Source organism: Protopterus annectens, chromosome 8.part0 (genome assembly GCF_019279795.1).
Source record: "Protopterus annectens isolate FY-2018-M chromosome 8.part0, PAN1.0, whole genome shotgun sequence".
NCBI classification, from domain to species: domain Eukaryota; kingdom Metazoa; phylum Chordata; order Ceratodontiformes; family Protopteridae; genus Protopterus; species Protopterus annectens.
The window spans coordinates 335468193-335490152 of NC_056741.1; the positions used below are offsets into that span (position 1 = coordinate 335468193).

At 37.6% G+C, this 21960-nt stretch overlaps 1 protein-coding gene across 4 annotated transcripts in view; it reads left to right on the forward strand.

The window, feature by feature from the left end:
• The window catches only part of LRRC71 (leucine rich repeat containing 71), a 2015367-nt gene that overhangs the window by 1171900 nt on the left and 821507 nt on the right, over positions 1-21960 (forward strand). For all 4 annotated transcript variants that reach the window (XM_044079834.1, XM_044079832.1, XM_044079831.1 and 1 more), the window contains exon 6: positions 9490-9564. In XM_044079834.1, coding sequence (XP_043935769.1) covers positions 9490-9564 — 75 coding nt within the window. The remainder of the gene's footprint in view (positions 1-9489; positions 9565-21960) is intronic.

Below are 21960 nucleotides of genomic sequence, written 5' to 3' on the forward strand. Positions count from 1 at the left end.
CCCTTCTACATACTATTTGTGGACTATGACCCAGTTTTTCAATCAACCCAAATGCTCTGAAGATACACTTCCAGATCTTCTCTACTATTTTTCAAACTTCTGGGAAATACTGGTCATATGTCACAACACAACAAGCAGATTCATATTTTGTTCTATTTTCACCTATCATACTTTCTGGGTTTCTCAGTAAAGGGGGATATATATCCATCCTTTTACTGACAACATAATGTTCCTGTCCTTCTAACAAATCTGTGAGATAACCTCTTGACTTAAACATCTCTTTTAAAATTTTCAACTCATCCTTAAACTTCTGCTCTTCAGTTATTAACCTAGATAGTCTAATCATTTGTCCTTTGACCAAATTCCTTTTTTGCCAAAAGGCGTTGTCACTTCCAAAATGCAAAAAAATATTAGAGTAGGTAGGTTTCCTATAAATGGATGATTCATAACAACCTTCATTCCTATATTTGTAAATGTGGATATCCAAATAATTCACTGCCTCACTCTCCACACTACTGGTAAATGTAAGAAAATTGGTGGTCGCGTTGATGTACTCCAAAAATTCTTCTATCTCATTCATCCTACCTTCCCACAAAACCAGGATATCATCCAAGAATCTGAAATATTTAAAAATATTCCTCCTAAACCTGGGGCTCAAGACAAATTTAGTCTCCCATAGCCATAATATTATGTTAGCAAACATTGAAGCAGCCACTGCACTCACTGCTACACCACAAGTCTGTTTAAAGTACTCCCTCTGGAACCATACAAAGTTGTTTTTTTAACACCAGCTCCATGAGTGTAGCCAGTACATATATGGTGTCACCAGAAAACCTAGTACCTTCCTTAAGGGCTTCTTGAAACATCTCCATCCCTTCCTCATGGGGAATGGTCAAAAACAAATCCTTAACATCAGTACTCAGGGAAATAATATCCTCCTTAAACTCACTCTTTGCTAGGCATTTAAGTAAATGCAATGAGTCCTTTAGCACATGGTCTTTTCCTTCAAAGAATCCCTTTAAATGAAAAATCCACCATTTTTGCCAGGGGTTCTGTTTTACTTGCTCTTCCCGCTACTATGGGCTTCATTGGTGGGTTTTCTAAAGATTTATGAATTTCTGGTATCCAGAAGAAAGATGGAATCAAGGGGTTTACCACTTTCAAGTACTTTATCTCTTCCTCACTGAAGGTAAATTCCTGGAAAATCTCTTCCAGCATCATGTCAAGCCTACTATTAAAAGGGTCTACTTTACATGGTCGACTTTTCACAAAATCGACTTCATATGGCTGAGACCATATTATCGACTTTCAGAAAGCCGACCATGTAAAATAAACACAAAAAACACAACGAACACTTACCTTAAAACTGTTAGCAGGGGGCAAGCACCCCTGCACCCCCCGTAACTTAAATATACCAACTCCGAGATCGCACTACAGTACAGAATAGGGAAATGTTCCCATTCCACACTGTATGGAGATAGCGGTTCCCCATGGTCGGCTTTTCAAAAGTCGATAATATGCTCTTAGCCATATGAAAGTCAACTTTGTGAAAAGTCGATCATGTGAAGGGGCCCCTATTAAATATATTTATCTTATTTAAGGAAGCTGTGGTAAAATACGTGCCGTCATTCAAAAACTTCAACATTCTAACTGTGTAATCGTGTTGACCCATGATGACAACCCCACTTTGTTTTGTCCGATTTCATAATTCTTACGTCATTATTCCTTGTTAACTCCATTAATACCTTGTATTCCTCTTTGGTCAAATTATTACACATCTGATTAAAGCTATTATCCTGTAAACTTCTAAACTCAATTTTGTTCAACTTTTCAAATAAAGCTACTGGTGGTAGTAATAGGGGGTTATAAGTACTTTTTCTTACCAAGGAGTCCTTATTACCTTCATTCCCTTTCCCTTTATCTAATAACAATTCTAAATTAACGGTCCTTGCAAATAACTTCAAATCCAAAATGGTGTTTACGGTGTTTTGTTTTTTATGGATGAAGGTAAATCCTTTTGAAAACAACTCCCCGTGACAGTCTTCCAAAACTACCTCACTACAGTTATATATTTTAAGCCCTTTGTATTCAAGTAAAATACTGTTTTTATCTTTAGCCACACTTTTGTTGTTCAAATACACATTAATTTGCAAATTATCGTTTAGAACATCATCATTTAAACAGTCATTATTCAGAAAAGTAGTGTTGTACAAATCACTTCCAATCATTTCCAACATGTTACTTTCATTTTTAAGAACACATTGTTATACGGATCATTTGCAAACAGACTCAAATCACATTCATTGTTTTCCACAACTTCTACATCACTATTAAAGTGAACATAGCTGTTTAAATTCCTTACTAAAAGTTCAGTGGCAAAACAGTCAGTATTCGTACAAACAGGGCTTTGCAAGTCTTTATCAAATTGCCTTACCACTGGTGGTATGGTGGTTGTCTCCCATTCCTCCTGGTTTGACCCCCTTGCTGTCCTCGATACCTCCTGTGATGTTGCCCCTTACTCCTGGGTGTCCAGGAACCGTCTTTGTTCTTCAATCTTGCCGACCGCCTTGGTAGAGATTGAAAATCCTGTCCTGTACTGTCCCCTGGCTCTCTAAACACCTCCCTTTCTTCTTCACCCTCAGTAGGTAGTGGTTTAATCACCACTTCATCCGTTTCCACAAATTATACCCTTTGACGTATGTTTGCTATCAGCAGTGGGTAAGCCCCTTTCTACTCATATTCCTCCTGGTCATGCTTCAATTTTTTTCTCCTTTCTCTTTTTGATATTGGATTTGTGCTGTTCAATATGCGGGAATATACTCTTGTATAGTCCCGTGTTCATTTTAAATACATTGTGTGTAGTCACCTCCTTCTGTAGTACTAAAATTTCCTCTTTTAGTGATAACACGGTATGTTGGTTAGTCTCTAGGCCAGTCCACTAGACAAATGTAAATAAATAAGTATGTAAATAAAACAAAGGGTCAGGTGGTGTCAATGTTGCCTAAAATAAAGGTGGTGAGTTAGATGCTTCCTACCATAAAACCTATGCATATTACATTTTTAAAATAAATATCTTAGAAGAAAGACATTCATCCTGAAAGGAATAATATATAGCAAGGACTTTAGAAAAATGAGCCATAGTACATAAACACATACGTATTTTTGTTTTTGCTCCACTATACCCCCACTGCCTGCTAATCATCAGCCTCCCTTGGCCATTCTGCATATTGGTTTCCCCATCAACAGTGTCAAGAATTGACCAGGAAGAGCCATCATTAAAGCAGCCATCAAATATTGGTTTGGGATTTCTTTAAGCCCTTCTCCCGCCCCGAACCCACTGCAGTGGCAACCCATGGGTCCTTCATGCAGTGGGCCTCAGCACTGTAGCCCCCTCACTTCTGCAAGGGGTTCAGCAGGATATCTCTGCCCACCCACAAGAGGCACCATGTGGTTATTCCCCTGGTCTCCTTCAGGGAAATCAGAATTCACATATGTGCCCCTGATGCATACTCCTCCCCCAAACAGTTAAAGCAAGAGAAAAAAATTGTTTTCCTTGCATTAAAACTATCATAAATGATGTAGTCGAGGCTTGCACCTCAAGTAGTACATAGAGTCCCTGCCACAATCGCAAAACACAGTTTTTTTCAAATTTCATATGGAAGTGAACATAAATCATCACAACAAATATAAAAACCTATCTACTCAATGCAGTGAGCTTCACTCCATAAACCTCTTTAATAGATCCAAGTACATTTTCTTGCTGAAAGGAGAATTTCTCCAGCAGTGAGTGCATTTTCACACTCATTCCCAGCGAAAAAACTGTCCATCAGTACCAATGTATACTACCACTGTGGGTTTCCTATCATGATCATAGAGAGAGTTTTTCAAATTCCATTTAAGATCAGACTCAAAATGTTTCTAGAATTCAAAATCTGATTTTTGAGTGAGCAAAGCTCCCCACACTTTCCATGTGAGGAAATCCATCATTAGTATCCACATTATAAGTGTAATCAACTTTGAGATCACTGCATCACAGAGGAAATGGAATTCTGCCAAACTACCTGCTTTTCACACTCAGTTTTGATTGCAGATTGGATCATAGGTTCATAGGTTGGTACTAGGCTATCAGCCCTAGGGCCTATACAAGCCTAGCCATAACAATTCCCTGGCTATTTCTTCCCACATTATTTACTTTCCTGGACCCCTGTCTAGCAGGGCGACTGATGTGATCCCTGGGGTGAATTTCCTTTCTCCCATCCAATCGTCAAGGTTCCTCTTGAAGAGGTCCAAAGAGGCACTCTGCTTGACATGTATGGACAATCTATTCCAGAGTCTGGGGAGTCTCTGGGTCAGGAACCTATCCCTCCAGCATGTTTTGTTTATTGTGATGACAAGGTTTAGATCCCTGGAGCGTGTAGCTCTGAGGGATTGGTATTTCTTTAAGTGTAGCATGTCCAACAGCTCTGGGTTTGACATGGCCTTGTATGTTAAGCAGAGATCGCCTCTAGTGTAGACTAGTTTTGAAAAACTGCATGAGAGGCAACTGGTGCCAAAGATTGATTTTATAATGCCTAAAATTATATGGCAGTATCATATACATGTTTAGTAGATATGAAGCTAGTCAGGAAGGCAATCTAAAAGATGTAATGAAAGACTGAAGAATACAAAATGACAAGTACTATAAACATTTGATTCCTTAGATTTGTCTTGGAAGGTGGAGGAAAACAGAGGCTTAAAAAATCAAACTATAATTCCCAACAAAACAAGCACATAGTGTTTGAAAAGGGCTACTGGTGGCACCAGAATGTTCAAAATTGTGGTCTTCTCTAGCAGAAGAAACACAAAGTCAGATATTTTGAATAAAAAAAAAATAGTCTTGCTAAATTAGCAAGGAAAACATTCTAAGCTATAAGAGCATCCTAAGAAGAAATGTGGAGAAGGACATGCCAGTTCCAGATGCAGAAACATAAATATATCAATATAAATACATCAATATAAAAATTAGTTTATATTAGACCACTGACCAGATGCATTTTCTATGAATGTGGGTCTTCATGCCATTTCAATGAATCTGAGTTCACCATTTCAATGAATGTGGGTTTCAAGGACAGAGAAGTTTACTGCTCATGCTAAGTCTGTTTTCATTGCAAGACTGTATTGTTTGTTTAGCAAATGGCTGCCTGTGTTTGTGCTGTTTTATTTCAGTATCTGTAATAATTGTAGAAGCAAATAAGAGAACAGTATGCACACTGATAGATTTGAAGTTGGTATAAGGGTTAAGGTGCTTACCTTCCAGATACAAGGTGCAGGATTTGATTCTTACGTGGGGCAAACTCACCTGTTGTCTACCGTAATGTATGCTGCTCCAGTTCTTACCCAGCTTAGAAAACTTGACCTTGCCAGACTCGAATCATGTTATAATAAAATTGCCAAGTTTGCAAACAGCTCCACCTTTAGAACCCACCATTGCCAGGCTGTAAGGGAACTACAATGCCTAGAACTGCCCCAGTTACTAACCTATCACTAATTAGTCATTACCTTCAATGCGGTAACACAACCAGAAAAAAAACCTGCACTAGGCCAACTTCTCACCCACGATAATACAAATTGTCCTCTCCGATCTTCTGACAAACCCCTCCTCTGTATCTCTAAGGCCAACAGTACTGCAAGAAAAGCACTGTTCTCCCACTCCATAGCTAGAACCTGGAATAATCTCACTCCTGCTCTGATGTCTGCCCCTACCTCTTCTCATTTAAAAACTCACTTAGAACACACTTAAAGAATAAGTAGCTATGCCCATGTATTACATAAGTCCTCAAATTATTCCACTTATATACCTCACTTTCTAATATGCCTACTGTAATATATATTACAGTCTAGGTCTTCTCCTAATGCTGACTGAATTTGTATACTTATTCAGTTATTAACCATGTGTAACTATTTTCCTGTATATATAGGTCTTGTTATGTCTTCTGCTGTATACTGTATTTTAACATATTCTTTGAAAATTCTCTGCATACTGTATTTTAACATAGTGTGTAAAACTTTACTTACTGTGGAACTTTTCTCCACGGGGCCTCCACTGAAAATGGACCTGTGTCCAGTCGGACCATCCCGGTTAACAAATGTAAAATAAATAATATAAAATTGGCTAGGCTTAAAATGGCCCCCAAGGGCAGTTAGCCTAGTACTAATCTATGAACCTATGAACAGTGTGTATGGTAACTGGTGAGAAATAGCCAAATAATGGAACAGGGGAATGGCTGAGGAGGGGGCTGCTGCTGGGGGGGGGTATGGGGGTTACTGCAGAGAGGTTGGTCTTGGGGGTGGGCTGGTCTATTACCTGCCTAGGGCCCTATTTGACCATGATCTGGCTCTGGTATTTAAAGTAGAAAATAGATACACAAAGGTAGTTGCAGTTTAACTACATTACAAGGTATATTTTTTCTTCCTATGCATTTAAATAATTTAAGGAAATGACTGCAGTGGCTTTCTTGGGGAGTGAGCTACTTGTGGATGTGGCTCAAAAAGGGGTGCTTTATGAGTATGGTATGGGTGGGGCTTAAGGGTTGCCAGAGCACTACTTCCCCTAGGGCGCCATTTCGGCTAAGGCCGGCCCTGGTTAAAGTAAAAGAGTAGTATCAGCAGGAGATAAGTTTAAAATCTGACTGTTTTGGAGTGGTGAATGTGTTTAAAAGGTTAAAATGGGAGAGACATGTGGAAGACCAGGTTCCAGATCGGATTAAAACTATAATGGAAACACGTCTTACTCCCTCATACTGTTACAAACTTGTTTCACAAAAGGGCAAACAAATAACTGAAAAACCTCCAAGAAGAAACGACACAGGTCCACACCAAAAATGAATTAAGCGCTTTCGTTTTTTAATAAAAAACTTCTTCAGAATCACAGTTGCACAAACACTGACTCAATAAATACCCACACAGCCCTCCAAAATACCATAATTAATTAATGACATCATAATTAATTAACCCCTTATGTACTATAATATGTTAAAAACCTTAAAAAGTTCAATAAATCCTTTAAACATACATATGTAGAGACAATAATAAATCAGAAAAATTTACTATAATATATAACCCTCTGTCTTTAATCTAAGAATAGAACTAACAGATACATTACTATTCAAACCTGGATAATGTGTTGCATTTGTTCTTAATTGCCATCTAAGCTCCCTAGATTTCAGATAGTCATTAAGGGGTCCACCCCTATCCCCCAAAGTCACTTGTTCAAGTACTGAAAACTTAAAGGAATGACCGTCATTGTTTTTAACATGAACAGCTAACACATTTTTTATTTTCTGGTTTTTAATGTCGTAGGTATGTTGATATATTCTACTCCTAAGGGCATTGATAGTCTTGCCAATATAGAAACAGGGGCACTGAGTGCAAGTACCAATATATACTACTGCATGAAACTTCTTATTGTGTTTAAATTTACCAAAATTTGGGATATTTATTTCGTTTCCTTCTATAATAAACTGACATTGTAAACAAAAACCACATTTAAACATACCTTTTGTTCCAGAATAAAGTTCCTTTGTGTTCTCCAACATATTTTTTATAGTAGTGTCTTTTCTATACACTATGGGCTATGGGCATGTTAACTTGGATGAACGGCATTTGAGTGTGCTGTGGTGGATTACTTTTATTGCGATTTATTTCTAGGATGGTCTGAGGGAGTATGTTGTGTGTTCCTCCTAATAGGTTCATAGGTGTTGACTAGGTTAATGACCACAAAGGCCTTTTTAAGCTTAGCCATGCATCCCAAATCTCTGACAAGTTCTGATACCCTTGATAAGTGTGAGCATGTGCCTGGGAGATGAACCATTTACATGTTATCTCTGTCCGTTAGTGACACAGATACCAAACCAGGGATGAATTTCTGGTTTCCCATCCAATTGTCCAAGTTGCATTTGAATTGGGTTAGGGAGGAAATGTTAAAGATATTAGTTCCAGATTTTTTAACACTGTTTCAGAATTGTTTTGGATTATACATTTTGGAATTTTTGCAGTTTTCTGAAATATCTTGATTTAGCAGCATTAGTGTTAATTTTTGTAGATTTTCTAAGGGTCAAGTAGTTTTGGTACTTGTTTAAATTATTGGGGTCTTGTTTCCATCTTTCCAAGTTTTATCTCTGCTTTGTAATGGCTGAAAACTATGAGGAGTGAGATGGGGACCTTTTTAGCTTTTAGCCTTCTTGCTGTTAGTGCATTTTATATGGGAGTCAGCAAACTAATGAATACAGATTATGCCTTCTCAGGGAAGACAAAAGAATGGAATGGGTTTCAATCAGTTCTACTTAGTTCTTGCAACAGAGCTTTCTTAGAGCTTTCTGAGACTTGTGTAGTATTTACGTAGCTAGGTGTTAGCTTAGTTGTCCTAAGCTGCCTGGTAGCTGGGACTGAACGATGATCAATGAGGGAGTTTGGGAGGACCTGTACTGAGTTGCAATTATCTGCAAAATTGGTAAAAATAATATTCAGAAGTGTATACTTATTGGTGCAAGTAGTTAATCTAGTCCTTGAAGTAACCACTTGTCTAAGATTCCTATGCAGCAGAAGATTCTGGACTTTGTTTTTAAAAGCCATGTAGAAATCAGCATAGTGATGGTGATGATTTGATCTAAAACATTCTCCAGCTGTGCAGCTGTTGCTGGTGGTGAAATGTAAATGGTAGCAATTGATATCTTGATGTGGCCAAAGATGGTAATTTGAATAATTGTCCATTTTGTCTCTGTGTCTTTTTGAGCATTACTATTAGAGATGAGTGTAGGGTATAAACTATTAAAACTTGTAACTTAGGGGAGGAATTCACTTCATGGTCTAGATCCTGCTATGTTATAAAAAAGTATAGTTTTCTGTAATTGATGGGGCATAACTGATGGAGCAGGTAGGATACATCATTTAACTAGGTTTCTGTGATGACTTGGAAAGGGAAGTTGTTTTGTTGCAACCGTGTTTCCAGCTGAGTCACCTAGTTGATTTTGCTGCATGTGATCATAGTAGAAAAATCAAAGTTATGTGGCTCCAGGATTTAACTGAATATCACCTGACCCGACAGCATAAGTGGAATAATAGGAAATTGTTCTTCGGTACTTAATTAGTGGTTTAGGTTGAGGGTAAGTTGTTGGGAGCTTGTTTGACTGAATACATTTTTGTTCCTAGCATTGTGAGAGTACATTTTGATGTTTGCTTACCATATTGAAATGGCATGAACAGATACACCCAGAGATACCTTCTGTTTCAAACTACAAGTTCCTGAGGCATTCAATAGACTATCAATTTCTAGGTGCTGTACAGATTCCAAGATTATTACTACTATATGTATATCATACTATTACTACTAGGCTTTGTTTGATTTATTAAACTCTAAACTTTAGCTTGTCCCATGACTTGTGGTCTGCATTCATTCTTTTTTCATTTTCATTTTATCAGATAATGATTGATTGATGCTGTCATTTATTGTAGCCTCTGGAATGTTGGATTGACGGATGATACACTGACCAGCTTTGTGACTTTTCTGCCACGATGTACTGCTTTGAAGTAAGTGACAGTTCCCTATCTCCTATATCTGTTACCATTGTGCATCCTGTAGTAGAACATATTCACAAAGGTGCTCATGTAATGCGGGAACTATTTTATAGTTCTAAAGTGTATTATGTGTATTGTATATATTAGGAGTATTAGCTGTTGAAGACACTCTGTAGTATGATTTTAGTCAATAAACCACACTACTGTTTACTTCTGAGTCTTAATATAGGACTTGCACACTACATACTACATCGTTCTTCTCTGGCAAGTACTCTGTTATAGTTTATTAGTCCCAAGGAGTCTAAGTTATAATATGTAAGTTTTTAGAAAGCTTTTATAAATGATGTTTTTATTAGCTGAGTTAAATTACTTTTTTTCTTGAGAAAGCTGCATTAATTATTGACATATACTAGTATTAGTTTCCTTACAGTTAATTTTTCTCCTGTCTTTATTGATATTAATCTTCCTAAATGTACAATATAACATTATAAACTGTCCACATTTGAACTTCTTTAGCATGTTTACTGTTCTTGCAAATGTCAAAGCTAAGGCTTTTTAGTTGTATGTTGAATTATTTTGCACTAGATTAGTAATTCAGTACATCAGGTTGCAATCCATTAGACTTATTGACATGCACACATAGTCGCACACAAAACTGAGCACCATCAAATGGAAGAAATCAGTAAAAACAATGCTTTGCAGGGACACAAGCCCCTTGCACACTCATACCCTTTTAACTTTAAATGTATCCATTCTGAGATGGCACAATAGTGGAGAAAAGGGCAAGTACCCTTTCCCTACTGTCTCTCTCTTATCCTGCTATCTCCTGACCTTGGCAAAAGCACACCTTGTGCATCCCTTAGCAAAGTAGGTGAATGGAGCATGCCAGTTTACTTATACTGTTACAAACCAACAGTCTACACTTCATCAATCTATTTCATTCAGAGATATAGTATGCACATCTAATGAAATGAGCTAAAAATTCAGTTTGATGGAGTGTAAATTGACAAACTATACAACTTCCATCTTTTATTAGTATAGCAATATTCATTTTTACCTTTTACATTGTAATGAAGTATTTTTAATTATATAAGAAGAGGTCTAAACTCTTTAACTACAGAACCACCTGGCAAATAAAACTTTCCCAGACTACTGATCACCCTTCCCCCTTACCATCATGCATCATGGTGCCTAGCCTCTTCCAGTCTTCTTTGCCAAACTTTGAATTAGGAAGAAATAAATGGCCCAGGTTGCTTTTGTATATTTAAGGTGATGCTTCACTTCAAAATGAGTAAAAACCTTTTTACTTTTATTTTTCTCTTCTCTCTCTCTCATCATGTTTTCCAGATTTTCAGACTTTAACCTTTTCCTGTTAGGAATTAATTTCTTTCTTCTAGCTTAGTCTCATTCTTTGCACATTGAAGATGTCAGAATCCATGTTGTACATGTTTATCTGTGGCAGAAAAAAATCTAGCTAACAAATATATTTATTGGCCTATGCTGTCTAGGGAAAACACAAAACATCCTCTAGTGTCCCATCTGCCAAGAGTTTAATAAAATAACACTTTAAAGTAAAAAATGTCATTTGAAACTGTACTTGAGAAATCAGTGACCCCCCCCCCCCCCCAAGCATTCTCTTTCCTCTACCAACCCCATTCCTTTTTCATTACTGGTCCAGGAGTCCCTGCCTGCAATATAAGGAGGACTTTTTTTCTCCTCCCTCTCTTTCAGTATTTTTTAGGACTTTCAAGTTAAGGTAGCTGTGGTTGAACAGGTAACTAAAAATTACAGTTAAAACTTCCAACAGTTTAGATCTGACTATAACGTTTCGAAAAGTGGCAATGGCTGAGTCTGCTCACAAGGTGTACCTCCTGCCTTGTACTATATCTGGGCTTGCTAAACACAAATTTTCCTCACCTTTCCTGTCATTCCTGTGATTAATTATAACATACTGGCTGAGTTCATGCGGGGGATTTAGGTAGGCAGTCTAGAGCACCATTCCTCGAACCTTCTATGGCCTGCAGGGATACGTCCTTCTCTCTACACTTTACTTCTTTAGTTGTGATGTCATTGTGTGTTACCATTTTTATCAAGCAGCATAGCCCATCAAGTTACCATCTTCATCCTCAGAGTTGCCAGTCTTGACCCATCTTGATCTTGTTTGACATAATTTTGATGTCCGCAACATTGGTGATTCACTTGGCATTAAAGCTGGTACTGATGTTTTCAAGAACAATGGTGGTCTGTACGCCAATGTAAGGCATAGGGTTCTGAGGGTCAATTTCTCTACCAAACATTTTTGGAATCAGTGCCAAGCTGTTTAGCCTCGAGGTATTCCATGTTAGTGATGATGGCATTGGCACAGTTTCTGATGCAGGCTGTGGCATCAGGCTTTGCTACTACTATGACCTGGTTCCATGCTGCATCCCTAGTGCCAGCAATGATACCTCCTTACGTGCCTGCTCCTAAGCTCTCTATGTTTCATCTTGTTGTTCCCTAGAAGGGCAGAAGGACTGCACCTCTTCTGGAGCCTCCTCAAACCAAGTCCTTCTCCAGGCATGTGTCCTCATCTTCCATGTCCTCCCCAGGAGGGTCCCAGAAAAGTCATCATGATATCCAAGCACCTTGAGTCCCTCTGGAGTCTCCCATAAATGATGATGATGAGAGGTGCCAAATCCCTTACCCTCCTCTCTGAATTCCCCCACACCTGGATTATGGGGTAAGGGGGTGGGTTGATCTAAATACCCATTATATTTCCCCCAACACATAGGAGGCTAAAGTAGGCCTGTAGATGTACTCAGCAAACCTTCTGAATGGTGCCTCCTTTGGTGGACATCTTAAAAGATATCACCATACAAGTTGGAGAACACCTCAACATACTGGCTGCTGTTCCCCAAAAGGTTGACTTCATTTTCCAGCTCTTTAGATGGAGGACAGTTTATATACAGACTCCAAAGTCTATAATTCTGATTTCTTCATCAACCCTTGTGAAGGCTTTCACACCACAACATCCCATTGTCTGTCCTTCAGACAGGTAGGTAAACTTCTTTACACTTTTGCTTGATATAAGTACACTCATTGTAGTGTAGGGTAACCAAGTCAAGAAAGGTGGAAAGATTAGTTAAGTGTGTTGACATATTCACTGTATTTTCTTTATGGTTATTAAACTATGCAAAAAATACATTTGAGAGATAGAATGCGTCAAATAATAGAGTGTTTGTTAGATAGTCAGTAAAAGAGAAACTCTTGACCTAGGCATTAACTGACTCTGGCATGAGCATCCTCATGGTGCATGTTATTTATAATCCTAGTGAGGGAGCTGCAGAGCCACCAGCTCTGGCATAGCAATTTGCTGGTATGCATGACTGTGGCTGATGAATTTTGCAGAAATGTAGCCTTTTTAGACTGCTTATTTTTTTTCATGTCAGTACAACTTTGGCAAAGAAATGAAGGAGCATTAGAGTTGAGGATTAAATGTCATCCTCCCCAGTGTACCTTCTTCAAGATGGAGACGAGCTAGTTTTATATGTAATTTTTGGCATAGCACATATCACAAACCTTAACAAGAGGCATCTGGGATGAAGCCCATCTCCTAGGACAACTTCTAACAAGGTCATGGACCTAGTGGGAAAAGTTCTCAGTGGTTACTATGAGGCTGTAGTCTGTATCAGCAATCCGGAGGACTTACCCATCTGTACCACTTTGGCAACAGTCAAATGTTGCTTGATGCTCCACCTGTTGATTTGGTCTCACATCAACAAGTACTTATGGATCAGTGCAATATCCTACCCTATTAGAAAATTATATTTATATTTATAGGTTATTATAGTTTTCCAGATTCTTTTTAGTGCCCAAGAAGACAAAAAGCTTCAAGCCACTTACCAGTATGGGCAACATAAAAACAGTAATTCTGAAACAAACATTTTGGATGGCTACTCTGCAGTCTGTCCTTCCTTGCCTATCAGACTTGAGATTGAATGTGCTGTTTGGATTTCCATGGCACATATTTACACATCAAGATTGTCAAGAAGTGCAGGAGATTCTTGCTCTTCTCTTAGGGGACAGTTATTAGCAGCTTCAGACACTCCCATCCAGCTTTTCCCCATTTTCTCTGATGATGAGATTTATCTACAGTGCCAGATCCAAGAAGACAAAAATCCTCCTAATAGCCCTTTATTGGCCTTAGCAAATGTATTTTTCCTGTTTCACCTCTGCCTGGTGGTGAAGGCCATACAATACGTCCTAAGAAAAAATTGTTGACTCCGACCTCAGCAAATGTCACCTGAACATTCTTTACCTCAGGTTTAAGTCCCGGTGTCTTCATTTTTGTTAATTGCCAGTAATACATCCTTCTCAATACCGTTTGCACAAATCTCCTCTTTTCAAAGGTTAACCACTTGCTAGTCTTACAGAGATAAATGGCTTGTTTTTCTTTTGAATGATGGATGTTGTTTATTTATTTATTGATTTACTTATGTATTTATTTATGTACTTGGTCATTTTGTTTCTTAACTAGGTTGATGGACTGATACAACACCTTTATTTGCAACTACCTGGGCCAATAGGTTAATGCAACAGTTATAAGATTACAAAAATATACAAAATGAATGAATGAAGGCACATACAGAATATATACAATGATACAGAGGAGCTGAGGCCTAGACAGGATAAGTATAATGTAATCTGTTAAGAATGAAATGCAGCTTCAAAATACATTTAGTCTGTGCTAATAACTGTCGGAAAGATAGATACATTTTGGATGTCACAATATACTGTAAGTCAACACTGGTGTCAAAAAGTAGGAATAACATTGCATACACTTGTAGCAATTATTCAATGAACATTCAGTTAGACAGCATATTTGAATAATTTGCATTTAAATTCCTTGATAAGGAACACTTTCAACTTTTTCTTGAATGTCTAAAGATCCTATAAAGTTGTAATATCATTAGGTAGACTTTTCCAGGATACTGGGCTTGTTTTTTGAAAGATCTTTTGCATAAGGCTATAATAAAGTTGAGCCTATTTAGTTTTAGGGTATTCGAGTTGTGAAAACTATATTGGTAATCTTGAACTGAAAGTTTATTGCTAACAGGAGAGCAGTGCCTGTGCTGAAGTAGTGTAAAAGTGAGTCTATTGGGCAAGTAAGAGCTGATCTTGCTGCAATGGGGAGACAGTTACAGTAGCTCTCTGGATGGAGGTGCAGTTGTTTTCTTTGTGATGGCCAAGGTTTATAAAGTGAACAATTTATTTTTTAGTGGTTTGAAGTAATGATATGTTGTGCATTGCGACACTGACTGTTAGGTGTACGGCATATTCTAATCTATAGATGAAGACATTTATTGTGATGACTACATGTGTAAATAAGTTAGAAATCATATTTTGTAGTTGTTGTGCAATTTTGAGAGTTATGTTGTTAATGTGATTGTGGAAAGAGAGTGAATCATCTAGTAAGATCTCCAGATATTTTGTTCTTTGGTATGAAAGAAAGAGGTCCCTTGAGAATCTCATTTGTGGAGGTGATATGTTGCTAAGCCTTTTAGGTTAACCAAAAAATGACCATACTTTTGTTAGTATTAACAGATAGTTTATTGCCTATGACCAGTTCAAGATGATGAGAATTAAGATTGTAATTTTATTTATTTATTTTATGTTATATTTGTTTACCGGGAATGTCTGATTTGGAATGAGCCATTTTTCAGCTGAGGTCCGGGGAGAAATGCTCCAAACAGATGTCTCTGTATTGTGGGTGGAAACTGGAGCACCTGGAGAAAACCCATACAAATGCAGGGAGGACATGCAGACTCCACACAGAAGGCACCCCAGCCAAGAATCGAACCGGAAAACCTCTTGCTGTGAGGCAACAATGCAAACTGCTGCATTGTGCCATCAGTAATGTTGTAGTCATCTGAGGGACACTTTTATGTGAAGAGATGAAGGCAGTGTCATTTGCATATGTGGTGATAGTTAGATGAGGTAAATCCCAAAGTAGGATGTTTATGAACAGGGAAAATATAAGAGGAGTTATAACTGAACATTGGGGTCTCTGAATGTGTTGTACTCAGAGTATGTTGATGGGAGCCCACTGAACACTGAAAGGGCCATAAGAGATCTGCGCACCCAGGTTGATAGCTAGCTCACCTTCGACCACCACATTGCCACTGTGGTCAGAAAGTCCTTCTATGTGGCACATCTTATAACAAAAGGTTTTGCATCCAGGAAGAAAGAGGTCATCATCCCTCTCTACTTATCCCTCATTAGACCAATCATCAGATATAACACCCCGTTTGGCATGTACCTGACCAGACACCTACCACAACTGGAGAGGCCACAAAAGTACCTCACAAAAAGGATCCTAGGCCTTAAACACGTATCCAAACTGCAGAAGTGTGCGAACCAAATACTCCACAATAAAACCACTGGTATAATGATGCTGTAGAAAATGCTGGTAGTCCACAAAGTAAAGCAAAAACATTTATTGTAAGACAATAGAAAGCTGGTAAGTGCTTTCGTCCTCAACAAAAGAACTTCATCAGACAAAATAAAATCAAACACAGAACACATTTTAAAGACTCCCTTTGTGCTTCACATGATAGTAGCCACTCCCCCTAAGTAACAGAAATTTAAATGGGCAATACAAACTGTGTTGTCAATGACAAAATGTTAAATAAATACATGTTAATAGATATAAAAAAATATAGAAAAAAAATATTTTTATATATTTTTATATATTTTATATAGTTTATAAATTTTTATATTTTTTTATATCTATTAACATTTATTTATTTAACATTTTGTCATTGACATCACAGTTTGTATTGCCCTTTTAAATTTCTGTTACTAGAGTGCTACTATCATGTGAAGCACAAAGGGAGTCTTTAAAATGTGTTCTGTGTTTGATTTTAATTTGTCTGATGAAGTTTTTGTTGAGGACGAAAGCGCTTACCAGCTTTCTATTTTGTGTCTTTCGGCTTTACCCGGTTAGGGGTCGCCACAGCGGAACTCCGGTCCGCTAATGATTGGCAGGAGAGTTGTACATGCTGGCTTGCCGGGCCTAATGCACAACCTTCAACGAAGGAACGCCCATTCACGCATGTCACCACACAGAAGACGCTGTAACTGAGAATCGAACGGGCAACATCTAACTGTGAGGTGACAACGCTACCGCAGCACCACCACCGCAGTCAGCTTTCTATTGTCTTACAATAAACTTTTTTGCTTTACTTTGTGGACTACCAGCATTTTCTACAGCATCAATATACCAGTGGTTTTATTGTGGAGTATTTGGTTCGCACACTTCTGCAGTTTGGTCAGTAGTTTCTTTCTGTCTTTTGGTCCTTAAACACATGTCCTACATGGAGAGACTCAAGAAATTTCAGCTGTTCTCAGTCTCTTATCATCTACTTAGAGGTGATCTATACTTGACTTACAAAGCTATGTCCATCCCAGCCCTACTTGAAATGCTACACCTGAAGAAATCCCAATCCCCCCACGCCACACGCTCCAGAGATCACAACCTCATTACTACAACTAGCAGAACATGCTGGAGGGACAAATTCATCTCCCAAAGACTGCCCATACTCTGGAATAAGCTTCCCATTCATGTCAAGCAGAGCACCTCGCTGGCCTTCTTCAAGAGAAATCTTGACAAGTGGATGGGTAGCAGAAAGTTCACTCCAGGGATCATTCCAGTTGCCCTACTGGATAGGGGCAGTGTGAACTAACATCGGCTGGCACGGTGTCTGCGCAATTTTTTTGGGCTAGGCTTGTAAAGGCTCCAGGGCTATTAGCTTAGTACCTTAGTACACACCCATGAACCTATGTACAAAAGTTATGGGCAGAGTTACAGAATGTTTTGCTGGATAAGTAACTCTTGAACTATTGTGATGCTTTAGGGGAGAAACCAAAGTCATTTAATTTGAGTAGCAATAAGTTGTAGTCTACCATTTCAAAAGCTTTTTGTATATTAAGAAATGTTGCAGTATTAGAAGTCCTTATATGAGAAAATATTTGAAGTGAGGGTAAAGATGGCAGTCAAGGTACCATACTTTAGATGAAATCCTTTTTTTGTTTATCAGTGAGAAAAATCATATTTTTGTATGTACTCTGCATATGTTTATATAGCAACTGTTCTAATATTTTAACTAGCAGGTAAACATTTGCTGTGGCCCTGTAATATTTGGCAGATTTAAAGTTTAGGATTTTAGGTAGTGGAATTATTACAATATGTCTAAAGCTTAATGACAGCTATTCAGTAGTCAGTGTTTGACTAAAGACCTGTGCTGGTTGTTTATTAAGCCGAATGACCCTTTTTGTAATATTTTTGGATGTCCATAATGAAAATAAAAGGGTCAAATGTATAGTCTAGTGCCACAGGGAACTTTTTCCAATTTATTTGGAGTATAGAGCTTTAAAGTAAAATGAAGGGTAATCAAGAATGTTGTGCAGAGGGGTGAATGGTGTTCCTGAATTATGATTAAGGGAATACAGCATAGTTGGACATGAGGAGAGGAGATGTTAGAGAATAAGTCTTCTATCAAATTGGGTTAGAGAGAAGCGGAGCATTGAGCTTTAGGAAATAGTTTGGTGGAACAAATAGATTTAATGGAGCTCCAGATTTTTGGGATTATCAACACATGTTTTTTGAAGGTATCTGGTGTAGCTGGCTTTGTTTGTTTATATTCTAGTGTATTAGCACTTGGTAGGATTGGAGTTTTACTAAATTTTGAGGGTCATTTTTCCAGTCTTACCATAACCTGTTTCTAGTTTTAGTCATTATTTGTAAGTCTGGAGCAATCTAAGGTATGTGGGCAGGGCTTAGTGTACTATTAGAGATATATTAATGTTTTTCATATGTAGTAGAAGGTAGGTTGTAAAAAGTGGATAGAACAGCAGTGGGAATGTTCAATATTACCTAAGATCAATGTACTAGTTGAAATTCTAACTGCAGCAGATTGTCAGAGTTATTTGGAAAAGAGTAAGTAGTTTGGAAAGATGAAGGGAGGGCTTTGTGCACTTTGACCAGCAGGTGAGACGTGGGTTGTGATCATTCAGGTCATTTGGTAAGACTTGATGGTTTGTTAATTTGTTTGAGAACTTTGAGATGAACACACATCTAAAGTGGAAGATTTGTTGGTAACTGTGTTGAATCTGGTACATTCTCATAGTAGCTGAGAGGGATTGAATGTATTAATTATTCAAGAAAATTGGGGAAAGATGGAAGAGTTACAGTCAAGTCTTCAGAAATATTTTTTTTTTTTTGCCAGTTAACTCTAGAATTTTCTGGAATATAGTTTTAAAAGTAGATACTGTGGTTAGGGATGGGATTTAGACAGACAGCTATATACATCTTTGTGTGGCCTCCTAGGAATATTTTGATTAAAGTCCTTTTGAGTCTGTTATTCTTGACATCTTTTTTATCATATTGATTACTCTTCCTCCATTTCTTCTGTCTGGTCTGTAATAAATAAATAGGTAGCAGTTCTTTGTGAAACAAGGTGAAAACCGAGAGAAGTCTTTTAGTCAAGATTCAGAAATGGCTAATAGGTGGAATAAGGTTAAATGATTAGATCTATTTGCTTTTGTGATTTATTAGATTATCTTGAGTGGGACAAGGTGGTGAAACAGAGCAACTGAGCTAATGTGTTTCTGTTCGGAGAGAAGCAGAGCACAGAGTTTTAAGTGTGTCTACCATTCATGACAGGTAATTAGGATATAATAATTTATAAGGATGGTCCTGTTTAACTTGTGGTGTGATGGGCTATTGTGGTGTTGAAATGAAAGGAAAAAGGAGAAGAAAAGGACTAGTAGATGTGGTATTATTTTCTTGGTAGAGGATTAGATCCCCTTTTAGCCCTAATTTCTTCAGTTATGGACTACCTTTCTCAAATATTTCATTTAGAGCTTAGCTACTCCTTTGTCAAAGTCTGCCTCTCAGCAATTTTAGACTTTAACCTGAAGTTAAAATCTTTTCTAGCTACACAAAAAAAGTGTAAAGCCTTTCTGCGAGACATCTTTTTTCCTTAAAACTACCCCTTATAAAATCATGTGCCTCCTTAGAAATGTGCACTTCTTGCTTGAGAAATTTAATGTACATCCTTTAAAACCAGCATTTTCAGCTGATTTAAGATACCTTTGTGGAGGACATTCTTTTCTAGAGGCAATGATTTTTGCTAGAAGGATTTCTGAGCTTCATGTTATTTCAGTTAATCCAACTATTTTTTTCACAAGCACAAGGTCACACTAAGAACTAATCTTTCATAGCTAAACAAGCCTCAACCAGTCGGTCCATCAGTGTACTTGTATTCTTTCTTAAGTATTTTAATCAAGTACAAAATCTGCTTCTTTATACAGACATGCACTGAGAATTCATACTTTACACAGTGAAGATGAAAGTTAATTGTAAAGGCAGCCAATTTTTATATCATTTTCCAGAATTAATATTCTGTAGGAAATTTAAAAGCTTTCACTGTGTAAATGGTTGCCTAGTTTCATACAGTCAAATCTGGAAAGGTTTGGACCTGAAGCCATATATTAGCATGCATATGTTGAAAATAGATCTATTACCACCTGTAACATGATGTTCCATAACAATATAATATTAGTTATGAATGAAACTTTGTGCTGTGATGTAATTTATATAGATTTAACTTCAGCATTTGATAGGGTTACACACAAAACACTGATCAATAAATTAGAACAACTAGGTATTAATGTACTCTTGATAAGATGGATAGGTGCATATCTTACAAATAGGACATGGCAAGTATCATAAATGGACATGTGAAATTTAAGGTTTCAGTCAGGGTGTCCCACAGGGCTCTGTCCTAGACCCATACTTGTTTAGATTGTATCTTTCAGACCTATCTTTTTCATCTGAGGAATTCTGCAGTCTGTATGAAGATGACTTGAAAATGAGTAAAATGGGTAAACTGATCTCATCTGTTACAGATAGTCTGCAAAAGAACATGACTAAATTGACCATTTGGGCACAGGATAATAATATGCTGATAAATACATTAAACACTAAGCATTTAAGATTTGTGAGACATAAACTGAAAGGTGAATACTTAACAACATCACACAGTGATTGAAACTGTAGAGTCATATAAGGACCTGGGTATATGGGTAGATCCAGCTTTGAGTTTTTCTAATCATGTCAACCAATTGGTTAATGATAGTTATAGAACTATAGGTTGGATAAAAAGATTTGCAGAGTGTAGAAAATCAGAAATGAAGAAGTCATTGTTTGTTAGTTATATTAGACCCAAACCTGAGTACTGAATAACAATGCGGAAAGCTTATAAGGAAAGAAGCATGAGTAGATCAGAAAGAGAGCAGCAGAAATGTACCAGACTAAAATATTTGAACTTGTATTGTGTCTCTTTTAGATTTTTAAGAGGAGACCTTATTTGGGTATGTAGGGCATTTAGTGACAGCTACCTTTGGGAATGTTTGGGTTTATCAAAAAGAATTAGAGAATCATTACACAACCTATGTAGAAGATTCTATAAGAATGAGAAGTGTACTAACTGGTTCTTTGATAGAGCAGCTGATGCATGGAATAGATTTCCAAATTACATTTAAGCAAGCACTGGTTTAAATATTTTTTTAAGAAAAGCCTAGGCACATATTATGGGAACAACTATTTTGGTGTATTGGCAGGCTAGAAGGACATTATTGCCCGTGCCTGAAATATTTATGTGTATGTAAGTATGCAGCATACAGTTATGTCATACAACATACAGAATGCCTTTTAATAGAGCATCTAAGACCCATTCCACTAGAGCATTACCAACTCCTCCTACCTTCTTTTAGTGTGTATCTGTAGATATTTTTTATTGCAGCCACTTCATGTTTGCTTATTCCTTTTGAAATGTACTGTAAACTGGTCATAATGTCCTGGTCAGATCTTCCTTTGGAGCCAGTATTGTCTACAAAATGTGCACCCAGGAGAGTATGCATGGGACTCTGTGTTGTAGTTATGGCAGGTGGACCTCCTCTTATCAGATATGAAGATTATGTTTTTACTATTATGAGAGATATGTAAAAAACTGGGTCCATCCTCTGTAATGTGCTGTCGTTCCTCACCAAGGAGGGGGCATTAGCTGATCTAGAGATTTCTTCTTTTCTTCTCTCCTGTCTGGAGATATGAGACACCAAAGTGCATGGTGGTGCTTATGAGCCTGGGAAATATTTATTTGCCAAGCTTATATAGGCCCTAGGGCCAATAGCCTAGTACCTACCTATGAACCTATATGGGTTTTTAGTTTCTAATAATGGGCAGCCTGTTTTGATATTATAAACAGTCAGCCTATGAGGGAGGTTGAGTACACTCTAATAGATATTCTTTAAATGACATTAGTAAAGAAAAGCTTAAACTGTGAATGAGATCTGAATATGTTCACT